Source organism: Diabrotica virgifera, chromosome 9, assembly GCF_917563875.1.
Source record: "Diabrotica virgifera virgifera chromosome 9, PGI_DIABVI_V3a".
NCBI classification, from domain to species: domain Eukaryota; kingdom Metazoa; phylum Arthropoda; class Insecta; order Coleoptera; family Chrysomelidae; genus Diabrotica; species Diabrotica virgifera.
In genome coordinates, this window is record NC_065451.1 from 216,382,220 (window position 1) to 216,399,059 (window position 16,840).

General features: G+C 32.5%; 1 protein-coding gene across 1 annotated transcript; it reads right to left on the reverse strand.

Annotated features, from left to right (window-relative positions):
• Positions 1-325: 325 nt before the first annotated feature.
• Positions 326-16,587, reverse strand: LOC126891636 (transcription elongation factor S-II). Its single transcript, XM_050660859.1, has 3 exons — positions 16,377-16,587; positions 9,487-9,886; positions 326-874 (listed from the first exon to the last, which is right to left on the reverse strand). Exons 1-3 carry the CDS (start codon positions 16,443-16,445, stop codon positions 450-452), a joined length of 894 nt encoding a protein of 297 aa, XP_050516816.1. The 5' UTR covers positions 16,446-16,587; the 3' UTR covers positions 326-449.
• Positions 16,588-16,840: the final 253 nt, after the last annotated feature.

Genomic DNA, 16,840 nt, shown 5'->3' on the forward strand with positions numbered 1-16,840 from the left:
ATTCACTAGTGTTCCATTAATATTGATATGCCTTCATTGAGGTCTTCTATGTAGTGCCTCTTTAGATATCTCTTCAGGGCACATATTAAAATGTAGGGATAGTACACATCCTTTTTTCCTCCTTTTCGTATAGGTTTCTCTTTAGATTTTTGTTGATCTACTCATATTATGGTTTTTATTATATTATACTTTTGTTACAATAGAAAACTTTCTATCCGTTAGAGAACAACGCACAAATATTTTGCTACAAGTTATATTTTCAATATTTGAACCAGATTTAACTGTTAGAAATCAAATTTGAGGACCAAATAAAATAAAACCAGAGCCATTTTCAAAAAATTTATTGTTTATTCACTATAATTCCTATGCACAATTGGTAAATACAATATGCAGTAAGGATTTATTTCACAAAATTATTAGATAATTCAAAAATAATAAAACCTGGCTAACTAGCAGAACTTCCATCTGTTACCACATTCATTACACAATACAAAAGTAGTCATAGGTTCATCAGATGACCTAGTCTGCAACTGGTTGTAAGTACAATTCCTCTTCTTGCATTTGCCGCACTTAAGCATGTCCGTCTTAGTACCTTGCGCAGTAGCCAACTGCGCGTCATTGATAGCTTCCTTAGTGAATTTCTCCCTGAGTTTCTTCACCTCGTCATTGGCCATTTCTTCGGCTGTCATGACAGCTAAACGACCTGCTGTGATTACTCCGATTCTGTAGTTTGTTCTTAGAGTTGGGTTCTTCGGGTCTTTCAGATTCGATATTCTAGAACGGACTCTGTTTTTGTAACGCATATCTGTGTTCTTGAACTCCAGAAAGATTGCTTCTTCGAGTTCTTCTGCTAACTCTTCAGCTGAGGCACAACCTGAAACAAGTAAAAAAAAAAATTAAAAAATTTTTAGTGAAAAAATGTTTAGAAAAGGTATAAAATGTTAATAAAATATCATCAATACTAGAACTGGTTGATCACATGCTGAGCCACCAAAAAATACCTGGGTATAAACCATTTAAATGATATTGTTTTTTATTAACCCCACATTTATTACAATCTATCCATATAATCTATAGACTGTAACATTTTTTTATATACTAGGATTAGTTAATAATTAATTTACCCGTTGGATTAAATTTTAAACCCACTAGTACTCATTACGGGTACGCCTATGGCCGTTTTTGTAAATAACTACCCCTGGCTAATTTTATTACCCTAACGGTAGAAACTTAGCGGTACTAGCACATTTCGTTGTCGGTACGACAAACACAAATAAGCTATAGAGACCCTAATAAACTAGTATTGTTATCTGTTTCGTATATAAACCTTCCAAGGAGATCACTACTAAAATTCCGTTAGGTATTCCATCCTATTCAAAGCGGCAAGGGCATTACCAGGTTTTATGATCACTCTCCGTTTCGGTAATATTTCAATTAACTTTCCCTTTCGAAAACCCCTGTTAGGTTCGTTGCTTCCTCTTGCGGTCTGTTTGAAGCGCGACCCTATTTCAAAGGATCTATTTTTTTAACACTTTACAACTCAAATAACGTTACTTTACTTAAAAACGCAAATAGGTCGGTTCCTTTTGAGAAATGCAATTTTTTTTTGAGAGGGGATATACTCCCACTTTTTTTTGAAAAAAAGATCGCAAAGATTGCGAAGAGGACTTAGCGGCTGAATGGCTAGAAGGACAGACGTGTGTCTCTAGAGTACCGTATATCTGATCTACCGTGTATCTGATCTACCGTATATCTTATCTGAGTGATATTCACTCTCGTATCGTATCTGTAATTGGATCTAACATCCGATTAGATTCAATTACCAAATAACTTCAGTGTTTGCTTACTAAGTAAAGTAAATAATATAGAGTCAGTGAAGATTAAGAGGCAGAGCAACTGTAAGTGTCTTAATAATCCTACCTAAAACTATTTCCAAAAATAGAGCAATCTATGGGCTATCTACCTCAAACATATCTTCATCTGTGGTTAAGGCTAACCTCCGATGAATCTCATCAGCGATTTCTTCAATAGTTTTTTTTATTCATTGATAAAACTTTTCATTGTCAAAACTAAGTACAAACATTCACTACTTCATTAATAGCTGTGCGATTGGCTTTTTGTTTATGAAACCAAGTGCGGGTTGGTTTTTGATTTTTGAACAGTAAACGTTTGTTAACTTTGTATGCTTTGCATTCAATTTTATTATATCTTTGTACGTTATAAGGTTACCATATCCGTTATCTCGAGATAAGCCCTAAACCAGTAAAGAGAGATTTCTCATTATAGATGCATAAATTTGTTTTTTTTTAATTCATAACCAGGCTCTCTTTACTGTGTTTTTAATTGTGCAAGTTTTTGTTATAATATGTTACTTGTATTTATTCCATCATGATTTTGTGTTTATTTCTAACTGTACACCACAACACATTAATTGTTGGTGCAGTTTTGATGGGTGTATATACATTGTTTTCTCTTTATTTCTTGTGTTTTTTTTTGGACTCACCCTTCTGGTGAGCCATTTGTTTAATATATTGTTTTTTATTTATTTTACTAGTTTTATTTATCTACTCATAATAAATTCCCTGATAATAAATTACCGCTAAATATTTACTAATTAACTGTCTATATCTTTTCTTCTATTTGGTCTCAGCACCTCATTATCTTTTCTTACCTACCTGTTTTCGTTTCTAATGTTTCTTAATTTTCCCCTTTCAACCCCAAAAAGTTAAGTGACGCCCTGTATCTCTTCTCTTATCTTAGGTAATTTTACCTATCTATCTTTTTATCTGTTTCTCTCTCTTCTCTTATCTACCTTCTCTTGTCTTATCTTTACCTATTTCTTCTATTGGCTCCCTTCCACGTTCCAAAAGCTAGTTTCGAACCCACGACTCGCTTTCCACCTACCATCTGGCTGCCGTCGCAGTGTCTCCATTGGTGACCTTTCTAGCACCATCCAAAAAAAGGTTTCCGAGGTTACAAGACAATAAGTAATAGGACTGACAATTAAAAATAACAGGTAGGGAGGCATCCAGTGATGCACCCCTTTTTTAAAACTTAGTCTATAATACTGACTATATCTAACACAAACTTACAGTCCCTGCTCAATTTATTAGACTCACCCTAGAAATATCAGTTTTTTTTAATTTGAAGCACCTTAAAAGTGTGTTCAAAGTCATACGAAACTGCTGAATGGGTTAAATAACAATTACTTAATCATCGTGCTACATAATTAAGTTAAAAATGGTGAAACTTTTTAATTGAATTGTGAAAACTTCACTGATGACAATACAATGGGCTAAAAGGGTGCAATGACTCGACTTTTTTCAACTTATATACTGTGTTAATACTGAGTGTTAATACTGTTCTAAATTAATTTTTGTTTTTAATTTGTTTAATTTATTTTAAGATATCAATAGAAATATGTTAATTTCTAAAAGACGAATATCTTCGATTGGAATTTTTTCATATGGGTGATTGTAAAGATCTTTCTGTTAAGTAAATTTCTTCTGTTACTGCTCTATTAGAAAATATTATGTTGTCAAAGAGAAAAGCAAAAAAATGTGGTTTATCTTAATCGTTAGTTCGAAGGTTGGGTCAAAAACCTAAAGAGGAACATCATGTTACATCAATTTGTAGGGGTTGGTATGGCAAAAATATTTCAGTCACCCCCAGAGGCCAACAAATTTTAAAGAATTTGGATGTAAAACGCAGAAGAGTCACACATAGCGACATAAGGAATAAATTGGAAGAATCAGAGTGTTCAGTATAGGAGTCCACTGTACGCCGAAATTTGTACAGTATGGGATTCAAATGTCATAGGCCATCACAAATGCTCAAAAAACGCTTAGTTTTGCCAATTTGCATAAAAACTCTATAGTCATAAAATATTTATGCAAATTGGCCGAAACTAAGCGTTTCTTTAGCATTTGTGGTGATGGTTTTGATTCCTTAACTGGCCTATGTCACTTGAATCCCATACTGTACAAATTTCAGCGTACAGTGGACTCCGATACTGAACACTCTGATTCTTCCAATTTATACTTTATGTCGCCATGGGTGACTCTTCTGCGTTTTACATCCAAATTATTTAAAATTTGTTGGCCTCTGTGGGTGACTGAAATCTTCCTGCCTTACCAACTCCTCCAAATTGATGTAACAGGATGTTCCTCTTTAGGTTTTTGACTCGACCTTCTAACTGAAGATTAAGATAAACAACATTTTTTTGCTATTTCTCTTTGACAACATATGATATTCTCTAACAGAGCAGTAACAGATGATATTTGTTCGACAGAAAGATCTTTACAATCATCCATATGAAAAAATTCCAATCAAAAATATTAGTCTTTTAGAAATTACCATATTTGTATTAATATCTTAAAATAAATTAAACAATTTAAAAAATAACATTAATTTAGAACAGTATTAACACTCATCACTGCAAATTTTACGAAAATTTAACACCAATCACTAATTTAACTAAAAAATTAAAGTTGAAAACAGTCGAGTCATTGCACACTTTTAAGACATTATATTGCCATCTGTAAAATTTTCACAATTCAATAAAAAGATTTCACCATTTTTAACTTAATTATGTAGCACGATTATCAACTAATTGGGGGGACAGCCTGTTCGGATTATCCGAAAGTTAGCCTAACCGTTGATTGAAATATTAATATTAGCCTAACTAAGAATTCAAAGCTTACATTGCCTTTGATTTTGAGTCGCAAAACGTTCTCGCAAGAGTGTGGACAATATTTTTAGGACTCAAGTTGACTAAGAGAAAACCGAAGTAAGTTTATATTTAACCTTTTCAAGCACTACGCATAAAGTATGTATTTATTTTTAAGAAATTTTCAATGTCACAGTCCTACTAATCCTACTGTTCAATTTTCTGGTTATACTCTGTATAATAAACATGTTGTTAAGTTTTTGTCTTGAATTTTTTTATTTTTTTTTTCACTTTCCGTTGGTTCGGATTTGCCGAACGTTCGGATTAGAGGGGTTCGGATGTGCGGGGTTCTACTGTACTTTTAAAGTGCTGGAAATTAAAAAAACTGATATTTCTAGGGTGAGTCTAATAAATTGAGCAGGGACTGTATATGGGCTATTCCACGAATATACGACTGTCTTGGATTATCGCGACAACGAATATTTTAGTGTGCAAAGAAGTGCGAAAATAAATGGCTCTAATAATTTTTCCAATAAACAACAATGTATTTTGCAATTTACTTTCGTTCTTCATAATTTGCACAGTAAAATATTCGTTGTCGAGATAATCCACAACAGTTGTATGTTCGTGAAATAGGGTATACACATTAATTTAGTAGCTATTATTCGATTAACTCTAACGGAACTTTTCGTTTTAACCTACGAACAGTACGCGGTTTATTCACTAAACTTTTTGCGAACACGTTTGGATGCACTTTAAGTTTCTCCGTATGTTTTTTCGCACACTTTTTGATGTCATCTTTGACGTATGGTAGTCCGGCGTCCCGATGAATGGCTTCATTGGTTATGAACCATGGAACTCCAAGTATTGATCTCAGTATTTTGGACTGAAATCTTTGTATGATTTCAATGTTGGAATGTGCGGCGGTTCCCCATAATTCTAGCCCATAAGTCCACACTGGTTTTAGGATGGATTTGTAGATTAGTATTTTATTTTCAGTTGATAGTTTTGATTTTTTGCCCAACAGCCAATATATGGTTCTTAACTTATGACCCAGTTGTTTTCGCTTAGTAAATATACGCTTCCTCCAGTTTCATCTTCTGTACAAGTACATACCTAGATATTTGACTTCATCTCCTTGTGGGATTCCTTTACCGTTTAAGTATACAGCCGGACATATTTCCCTACGAGTGGTAAATGTTAGGTGTAGTGATTTGTTTTCATTTATTTTGACTCTCCATTTTGTCATCCATTGTTATATTTTATTTAGGTTATTTTGTAGGATTTCTGAGGCTATTTTGGGATTTTTGTTCGATGATAATATCGCTGTATCATCCGCAAATGTGGCTGTAGTGATATATTATGTATCTGTCGGTAGGTCAGCAGTGAATATAAGGTATAATGTAGGTCCTAGTAAACTTCCTTGGGGCACCCCAGCGAGAATTTGTTGTATGTTTGTGAATTCATTCTAATACTTTACCTGGAAGTTCTGTTGGTGATATAGGACTTTAAGAATATTGGGACCGTGCAAGTTCGGAAAAGCAACACCTGGTTTCTACGATCTGCACTTTTATTCGCACTTTTAATTATATTGGCCAATCATATGGTCCTGGTTAGTGGAGAATTGTCAAGGCCACAGTCCAAAAAAAAATAATAACGATGGCTTAGTGTGAAAACCTCGTATCTCATTAAACTACAATTTTACAGGAGAGACAAAAAACTGATTTTCTGCATAATATAACCTAAAAACAAAAATTACCGCTACATATTTTTAATTCGAGCACATTGAGACAAATATCTGATATTGGCCTAGAGCTAAAAGTGTTAAATGTTGCTATTAAATTGAAAATACAAATATTAACTATGAAAAACACGTAAATATCCTTGCAGTATATAGAGCCCTTGCCCAAGTAACTATGATAACCTCGTATATCTCGATATACGTGTTTTTCATCTTAAATGAGATTGTGTTTATTATTATTTACGAGGTTTTCATTTTTCAAAGGATATTGCACACCTCCAAATACTAGGTTGTTACAGTACAAATATTTTGATTTAAGGTTCATAAAATGTTTCTGTACGCAGGACTATATTTTACTGTTCACAAAAAACATTTCACCAAATCGAATCTCTCAAACAAATACTACAAATTAAGTACCAAAGTCTTGGTTATAAATATACGTGGTATTCACACTAAATCAAGAGAGCAATTGATATATGTGGTTTCTTTTTTCGGCTGTAGAAAATAGTCTAGTGTATTTGGATTTTTTCTGACAGTTGTAAATCGTGAGATACAAGGTTTTCATACTAAAATCACCAAAATGTCATTTTCGAAAAAAAATTAGATACGAGGTTTTCACACTAAGCCATCGATAAGAAGAAAAAATAAGATTTAGGTTATGTTATTAAAACGTAAATAATTGTATGTAGTAAATAAAATTAGTTATTAAAATGCAGTACTGCAAGCAAAATATAATTAATTAAATTTACCTTTATATAATAATTGCATATCATATCAATATTGTGGAGCAATATATAATTTTTCTTCTTAAATGACAATAGGTATGAAATGTACGTCAATTTGACAATTTCAATTGACAATATGAATTATTTAATAAAGTTGCAATATTTCTCCGCTATTCGTGCACGATCGTTTCGCGTATCCCTTCCAAATACTTGCACAGCGCGAATATAGTAATTTAAATGATATAAAAATGAATATATTAAATTTACATTGTTACTTATGATTCCAAACGATGGATTTTTTTGGTGGCTCAACATGTGATCAACCAGTTCTAGCACTGATGATAATATTTTATACACTGCGAGTCAGAGGAAACGGGCACCCCACAAAATGGGTCATTTTTGATGTCTCGAATTTCCTAAACTTGTTGTCCAATTAAAGTGATTTTTCAATATGTTATAGCCTTATTCTTTAACAATATTGCTGTAATATTGTTGCTAATCAGATCAATTTTCATTGTATACTGGGTGGACCAATCAAACTGCGTCTATAAAGATGCGTAAATAATCAAGTGTCTATAAAATACTGAAATTAAAACCCAACTATAGCCTCAGGTGTGTTTAGCATTTTATTCATTAGCTTATATGGAATAATAAAAAAGTTAGGTACTTTAACAACTAGCCATGTTCTTCATCAATACAGGGTGTTTCTAAATAAGTGCAACAAACTTTAAGGGATAATTCTGCAAGAAAAAAATAATGACAGTTTGCTTTGTAAACATATGTCCGCAAATGCTTCGTTTCTGAGATACGTGATGTTGAATTTTATCTTACAAACTGATGATTTATTTATTGCTCTAAAACCGGTTGAGATATGCAAATTAAATTTGGTGGGTTTTAAGAGGTAGTTGTGCATTTTTTGACGTACAATTAAAAATTTTATATTCACCATTGGCATGCATACGGGTCATATTACCTGAATGTTAAGAAAACCTGAGGTTATTGTTGAGTTTTAATTTCAGTATTTTAAAATGCTAGAATATTCCACATGGTGTAACGAACTTTTAGAAAAAACACAGTTTGATTGGTACCCCAGTATACAATGGCAATTTACCTGTCTAGCAACAATATTATTACAGTGATATTGTTAAAAAATAAGGCTATAACATATCAAAAAATCACTTAAATCAGACAACAGGTTTAGAAAATTTGAGATATTAAAAATAGTTCATTTTGTGGGGTGCCTGTTTTCTGTGATGCACAGTGTATATCGAAAACGATCTGTTATTGATGTAGCCGTTGAAAGGATTTTGATACATTTTTATACCTTTTATAAAGGATTTTTCAATAAATTTGTTTTGTGATTGATGGTGTACAGTTAGCTACAGGAAATTTCTTTCCTGTGGATTTAAAAAAAAATTCATTATATTTATTTATTTATTTATTCACGGAGGGTTATTAAAAAGAAATAAATACTAAAAGTTAACCCTCGCAGGACCAACCTTTTAGTAGAAACAGCGAGGACCAACGAAAATCAATAAATGTCCACACATAAATTAATCAAAAACGTGCTTCTTTATTTAAACTAATTTAAAAATAACACTTTTATATTATTCTTAGACGTTAATGGAACAGTTAAAAGATACGAATTTATAATTTACCCGAGTCTTCGGCTTCAGTGGAATTGGCATCATCGTAGGATGCAGAAAATTTTTTGACTTCTTGCTGTGCTTAGCGCATACATACTTGCATTTTGAACAAACTATGGTTGTTTTTGCCCACTTATTGGCATTTTTTCTTTTAGATTTTGCTAATTTGACACATGAATGATATCGTCCCTTTCCATTTTGGGATGGTGTTGTCGGTATTCAAGGGGATTATTTATAGTCAGTCCACTGTTAAGTTTTTATAAAAGTATGAGGAAATGAATTAAATTATAGAAATGCTAATTATGCCATCTAATAGAGCAGTAGTACGCCGACAACTACTAATTATTTGAGATTTTTAGGAACAAAGGTATTTAGAAAATCGGACGTAATGCAATGTTGTGGATACTTTTTAACTCTCCTTGGTCCTTCTAGGATTAAAGGCCACTCATCTAGTATACACAAAGAGTGCTTAAATCTTAGAATTTTCACCAGATCATAGATTGATTAAGAGGCTACATCATCGCGTCATCAAAATTAATTCGAGAGATACCTAGTAGCCTCATTGTTTTTCGAATTTTGCAAACCTTTGGCAACAGTGTGTACAAAAAGGAATGTAACATGCAAATGATCATAATGCTGTAATTCCATTTCTAAAGGCAACTAAAAAATAATAAATTTATGTAACAATGCAGTAACTCAATTTACCTTCGAAATCGTCAGCTTGAGAATCTGTCCTAATAGCAGCCGTCAACATTTCTCTACACTTCAATCTTACAGAATCTGTGGTATTTGAACTAGCTGGAAACTGTTTGGGAAGGTTTCCCTTATCTTTATCCCTATCTTTCTCTTCGCGGCTCGGCTTCTCCTCCTTTTCTTTTTTTGGCTTATTTGAACTACTACTAGAGGATTTTTCATTAGAATTGGTTCCGGATATAAATTTCTTCCAGTTTTTTATAAGTGTTTTGGACAGACTGATCACTTCGTCGTCTTTACTGGACTTTCGTAGAGCATTTACTGTCATTCCTATACGAGTTTTCGTTAGAACTTCCAGGTTTACGTCTAAGGTTTGGAGTTCTTTTAGAAGGTCCAATGCTTGTTCTTGCCCCTAAAAAAATAAATATGTCAACAAATCGAATGAGATATACTCCATATTATTATAATATACTCCATTTAATAAGCAAAACCATTTTTATAGCTTTATTTTAAAAATAGATTGATAACTGATAGAATCTTCTGTCATTAATACTGTAGTTTACTCTACTCTTCTTTATGGCTTGAAAGCATGGACACTAAAAAGTGGATCTGAATAAGTTGGTCACCTTTGAATTTTGGTGTTACAGAAGAATCCTACATATAGCATGGATTCAAAAAATGTCAGCAATTAAAAGATTAGGAAATGATGCAGAACATGCTATTCAGTGTACAAGGATAGCCCCATGCGAACTAAATGAGAATTTTCTGATATTACCGCTCTTCACAACAGAGGTAGTGAAAGGTAGTATTAGGCAGGTACTTGTAGAGGATTATCGCTGTTAACTGCTGTGGAATACCTACTAAAGGAGGATTTATTTATGATAATTCACACAATGGCAAACCTGCTTGCACTATACAACCATACTGATTCCAACATTTGAAATGGAGAATAGAGTAATTTGGACATGTGATGAGAGGGCAAAAATACTCATTATTACAACTTTTACCTACAGCAATGGTTTGAATGTAGTAGTGCAGAACTATTTTGGGTGGCAGTCAACAGGGTCCACATGATTTCCAACCACATGATGAAATAGGATTCTTAATTTTTCTGTTTTAATACCTCACAAATGGTTTGATTCAGTATTTTGTGGCCTATGGTAGAATAAGATTATTAATGTACAGGGTGATTGATTAGTAGGGTAAAGCTCAATAGCTCCGCTATAGTAATAGATAGCAATAAAAGTTAATAACAAAAATTTTAGCCACCTTTGAGCTTCACATTACAAAATTAGTTAAAATGTTACAGGGTGTTCGATAACACAGTGGCAGACCAAACTTATGTTTTTTTAAATAGAACACCCTATATTTTATTTTAAATTCGAAATCCTGTTAACTTCTCCATCACAAAAATATAAAGGTTTGTTATGTTATACAGGGTATTTACAAAGTTATAACCAATTTTATATGAAAACCGTAACAAGTTCAACTCCCTGTATAAATAAAAATAAGCAAAACATCAATGGTTTATTAATGCCATATTTTTTAACGTATTGTCAAAATTCTCAAGAATGGTCGATATTGCTAATTTTCTTTATATCAAATACAGGGTGAGTCAAAACGCAAGTACATTATTTTCTCAGTTATTTTAAATGGAACACCCTGTATTTTATATCACTATTGAAAAGTACCATTACCGTACTTTAATTTTTAGATAACATTCCCTATGTCTAAATTTATTAGTTTTTGAGATATTTTCATTTTTCAATGGACCAGTAGCGTGGCCACCCAAATCACCAGAATTTAATAAACTGGACTGATTTTTTTGGGGTTACGTTAATAATGAAGTTTATAAAATACCTCCAAGAAGGGATGAGATGAAAAATAGAATACAAAGTGTATTTCGATGTGTTAATTTACAAATGCTCCGTAGAGTAAGTAGCTCATTCAATGATCGTTTTTAGGCATACATAAATGTGTTTGAAGATAATTTTGAACACCTTATGTAATTAAATATTAAAAATATTTTATTAAAAGTAGCTTCTAATTTTTTCAAACATGCTTTTTTTTCAAATGTATTACTGATAAATTATGTTTCGTTCTTTATTTGTTACATTGTTACATTTACATACAAAAGTAGTGTTTAATTGTCTTCACAAAATATTGTATTTTGTGTTTGTGTGTTTTTTTGTAAAATTTATTACTAATTTTCTTTGTTTATTTGTTGCATTTACATAAAAAGATAGTTTTTAATTGTTTCAAAAATGTTGCATGTAGTGGTTGTGTTTCTGTTTGTAAAATGTATTACTAATAAATTATTTTTATTTCTTTATTTGCTACAGTGTTACATTGATTACCGGATTGATAATCGGTAATCTTCAACTGTCAATTCAGTCAATGCTTACTTAAAATTTAGATAAATTTAAACGCCTAAAATAAAGTCTGAAAAATGAAAATATCTCGAAAACTAATAAATTTGGGCATAGAGAATGTTATATAAGAATTAAAGTACATTAATGTTACTTTTCAATAATGATATAAAATATCATTTAACATTACTGAGATAAAAAAGTTCCATTTAACATTACTGAGAAAATAATGTACTTGCGTTTTGACTCACCCTGTATTTGATATAAAATAAAAATTAACAATACCAATAATTCTTAAAAATTTTGACAATAAATAAAAAAATATGCCATTGTTAAACCATTGCTGTTGTGCTTATTTATACAGGGAGTTGAACTTGTTACGATTTTCATACAAAATTGGTTATAACTTTGAAAATACCCTGTATAACATTACAAACCTTTATATTTTTGTGATGGAGAAGTTAACAGGATTTCGAATATAAAATAAAATATAGGGTGTTCCATTTAAAAAAACATAAGTTAGGTCTGCCACTGTGTTTTCTGTAACATTCTAACTAATTTTGTAATGTGAAGCTCAAAGGTGGCTAAAATTTTTGTTATTAACTTTTATTGCTATTTATTACTATAGCGGAGCTATTGAGCTTTACCCTACTACTCAATCGCCCTGTAGAATTGTACAATCTTTATTTATATGGGATACAGTAATTTCGTCAATAAAAAGTAAATTTTATCGCAAAACAGAAAAAATTCGATGTTAATTTGTCAACATCGTCAACATTGCTTTCATACAACTAAATGCAATTAAATACACAACACATGTTTTTTGATTACTGTAGTTTTTCGTTTACTTTACGCATTTTCATCAATCTAATAACTGATTTTCAATTCTAAACTGATCAGTGAGTCATCTAGTCGTTCAAACTTCAAAATAATTTATTTTTAAAACAGTACATACAGTTCCATCTTCTGAAGTCATTTTATTTAATTTTTTCTGAATTCTCATAACATCCTCCTCGACGCTGACATGGACTATGAACAAAACCATACAAAAGAGGTTGGGCACATGGGGAAGAAAAATACTAGACAGAACATTTGTTGAAAAAGTAGTAGAGGGAAAATGAGGAAGACAAACTAATGTAGAAGTTTACCGATTGTATGCTAACCCTCCAATAACAGAGGTAATTAAAAACGCAGACTAGAATGGCTCAGACATCTAGAAATAATGCAAGGTAATAGACCAGTCAGGAATATTGGTTAGAGAATGTATATTTATATTATTTCCTGTTATTCCGTAAAGGAGCATAGGGCATCCACGAAGCTTCTCCATTGGACTCTGTCTCTGGCCATAGCTGCTACCTGTCCCCAGCTCTTTCTCATACCTTTGTAGTCAGCTTCAATTGTTCTTCTCCAGGTCGTCCTTGCTTTCTTCGTCCTGCTACTGTCCATTTTAGAGCTTTCTTTGTTATATCTATGTTGTCCTTCCTCAGGGTGTGTCCCAGTCAATTCGATCTTTTCCTTTTAATTGCAATTTCAATTGGCTCTTGTTTGGTTTTCTTCCAGAGTTCTTGATTTGTTATGATGTTGGGCCAATATACTTTCAAAATTTTTCGGAGGCACCTGTTTACAAATACTTGCGAGTTTTTTAACAGTTCCGTCTGTTATTGCCCAGGTCTCGCATCCATACAGTAATACTGTTTTAACATTACTATTAAATAGTCTTATTTTGGTGTTTTGACTAATTTGTGTTGACCTCCATATGTTTGAGAGTGTTCCAAATGCTTGTTGTGCTTTTCTAAGTCGATGTTTAATGTCGATGGTTAGAGAATGAGGGCAAAAAAAAGAGAGGAAGACCAAGAAAGAAATGGAGAGATGTAGTGATGGAAGATGTCAGAGAGATGGGAATCAGAGATGTATAAGCTGACAGCTAAGAATGGACCAGAAAACAATGAAAATTATTCATCTAGCAATGGGGGAAAACATTTAAGTTTGATGTATCTTTCAAGTAATTGCTTGGTTTAAAATCTATACTTCAACAGTAAACTGCTGTGAAGATCGTCAAGATACTTATGATCCAAATGTCCCATTAATCTTACAAAAAGAGCCGAATTTAAAGATACAGTGGAACCCCGATAAGTCGGCCCCGATAACCCGGAAGTCCGGCTAACCCGGACTGATATTTATCAGACAAACATTACAACAATAAAAATGTATGTCCTTTATGCTGGATTTTCCAATTTCTTTTCAACATCTTAAAATATTTTCTTTTATCTTTCCTTATAAACATATTGTTCGAATACTATAATATCTTATATTTTTCAGGCTAATTTTATTTATCATAATAAACTTTCTTTGTAAAAATTTGTCGCTTTAGCGAATTCCTATGTAGTTCATTGGTTTCAATTTTCAATGTCAAACACATTATACAATGAGAGATAATGCGTATTTGTGTAATTTGATACATAATATATCTTAGTAAAAATGACTCATGGCATGGCAGACAACGCTCATTGTCAAGTGATCGAAACCAACAGGCATCTGTAGTATCCTTTATTTACTTGAAACTGTCTTAGCATTGTTTAGAAAACACTATTAAAAAATTATTTTTCAAACAATGGTCTTAGTCTTCACTCTTATTAAATAACATAAGTTCGTTCTCGTTGCGAGACGGTATTGTGTGTAGTAAAGTCGCGTTGTTCGTTACGTTCTGTAATCATTCCTAAATATATTCAGATTTTGTGTGCGTGATTTTTTGTCTACGTAATGGCAATAAAACTTAAAATGTTGTTTTTGTTTCAAAATGATAACAAAAGACAGTTTGGACAATCGGTACAAAGCTAAGAAAGCTAAAAATGAGACTCTCGACGACACTTTGTATGTGTGGAACGCGAACGTGGTTTACAAGTGTCTGTGTACCAATTATAACGGAGTTTATCTGTAAGCATACCATATTTTAATAATTTTTACCATTTTCTCCGGCTAACCCGAATTTTCGATAACCCGGATCGGCCTCGGTCCCGATTAATCCGAGTTAACGGGGTTCCACTGTACAGCTTAATAAAAACAAATAGGCATGAGCCTAGTCACCAGATATTATAGATTAGCGGGAGAAAATAAAGTGTATGCATTTTTTTTCATTTACTTTACGCATTTTCATCAATAAAATAACCCATTTTCAATTTTAAACAGAGCATTGATTCATCTATTCGTTCAACCCTCAAAATAATTTAAAACAGTACATACAGTTCCATCTTCTGAAGTCATTTTATTTAATTTTTTCTGAATTCTCATAACATCCTCCGATATGGACTATGACAAAACCATAAAAAATAGATTGGACACATGGGAAAGATACTTCACAGAATGTTCGTTGGAAAAGTAGTACAGGGAAAATGAAGAAGAAAAACTAATTCAGCAGTGTACCAATTGTATGCTAACCCTGCAATAATAGAAGTAATGATCTAGAATAGCTCAGACATCTAGAAAGAATGGAAGGTAATAGACAAGTCAAGAATATTGGCTGGAGAATACTTGAGAGCAAAAAAGAGAGGAAGGCCAAGAAAGAAATGGAGATATGTAGTCATTGCAAGATGTCCGAGAGATGAGAATCAGAGATTGGAAGCTGATAGCTAAGAATCACGAAATTATTCATCCAGCAATGGACCTGTTAAGGGCTAAAAGACCTGTTAATCCTATACATACAACACACATGTCATCTTGACAATGGCACCCAAATAAACTAAACCACTAAAATCCAGTACAGTAGAACCCCGCAAATCCGAACTAATTGGGGGGACAGCCTGTTCGGATTCCGAAAAGTTCAGATTATCCGAAAGTTAGCCTTAACTAGTAGTTCAAAGCTTTCATTGTGATTTTAAGTAGCCAAACGTTCTCGCAAGGGCGTGGACAATATTTTTGGACTCAAGTTGACTACGAGAGAACCAAAGTAAGTTTGTGTTTAACCTTTATAAACCTATATATTAAAGTATATTTATTTTTAAGAAATTTTAAATGTCAAAGTCCTAATAATCCTACATTGTCCAATTTTCTGGCTTTACTCTGTATAATAAACATGTTTTTGTCTTGAATTATTAAATTTTCACTTTCCGTTGGTTCGGATTTGCCGAAAGTTCGGATTCGCGGGGTTCGGATTTACGGGGTTCTACTGTATACTGAGTTATAAACTGAAAACATTATGTAGTTTGATGTACCTTTCTTTTGCTTGATTTAAAAATATACTTCAACTGTTCAACAGTAAACTGATGTGAAGATCGTCAAGATACTTATATGATTCAAAATGTCCTTTAATTCTACAAAAAGAGTCGAATTTAAAGATAGGGCTCAATAAAAACAAATAGGCATGAGCCTAGTCACCAGATATTATAAATTAGCGGGAAATAATAAGTGGATGCATTTTTTTCGTTTACTTTACGCATTTTCACCAATCTAATAACCCATTTTCAATTCTAAACTGATCAGTGATTCATAAATAGTCGTTCAACCCTCAAAATAATTTATTTTTAAAACAGTACATACAGTTCCATCTTCCGAAGTCATTTTATTTAATTTTTTCTGAATTCTCATAACATCCTCCTCGACGCTCATCTTGTATGATTGTGTTGTTTAAAAGAAATGTTTGTAATTGTTGTATTTTTTCTTTTCTGTCGAGATGATCAACGAATATACCGAAAGACGCTTCCGCCTTTTTTTGCCGATACAAACGAACGATACGTGTTAATGTCATTTGTCAACTTTGACACAGAATCACAGAAATGATCTCGTATCGTCTTCATTTGAGCCATTCGAACAGACCGTCATCTTAGATGTGGCAACACTGTTGAGCTGTCAAATAGAGGGCCTAAAAGTTGTCGTTTAGCGGGAGAAAAACTTGATTTAAAGTGTTTCATTTGATTAAGTTATCTCAAAATATTATGTATTTCGCTTTGATAATAGTCATTATCAGTCATTAGTAAACAAAATATACACACAGTAAACAATTG

Coding starts and splice junctions, on each gene's coding strand:
- LOC126891636 (XM_050660859.1), bottom strand. CDS start 16,445: ATGAGCGTCGAGGAGGATGTTATGAGAATTCAGAAAAAATTAAATAAA. Junction 9,887..16,376: donor TGACTTCGGAAGATGGAACT/GTATGTACTGTT, acceptor TTATTTTTTTAG/GGGCAAGAACAAGCATTGGA. Junction 875..9,486: donor TCAAGCTGACGATTTCGAAG/GTAAATTGAGTT, acceptor TACTTGTTTCAG/GTTGTGCCTCAGCTGAAGAG.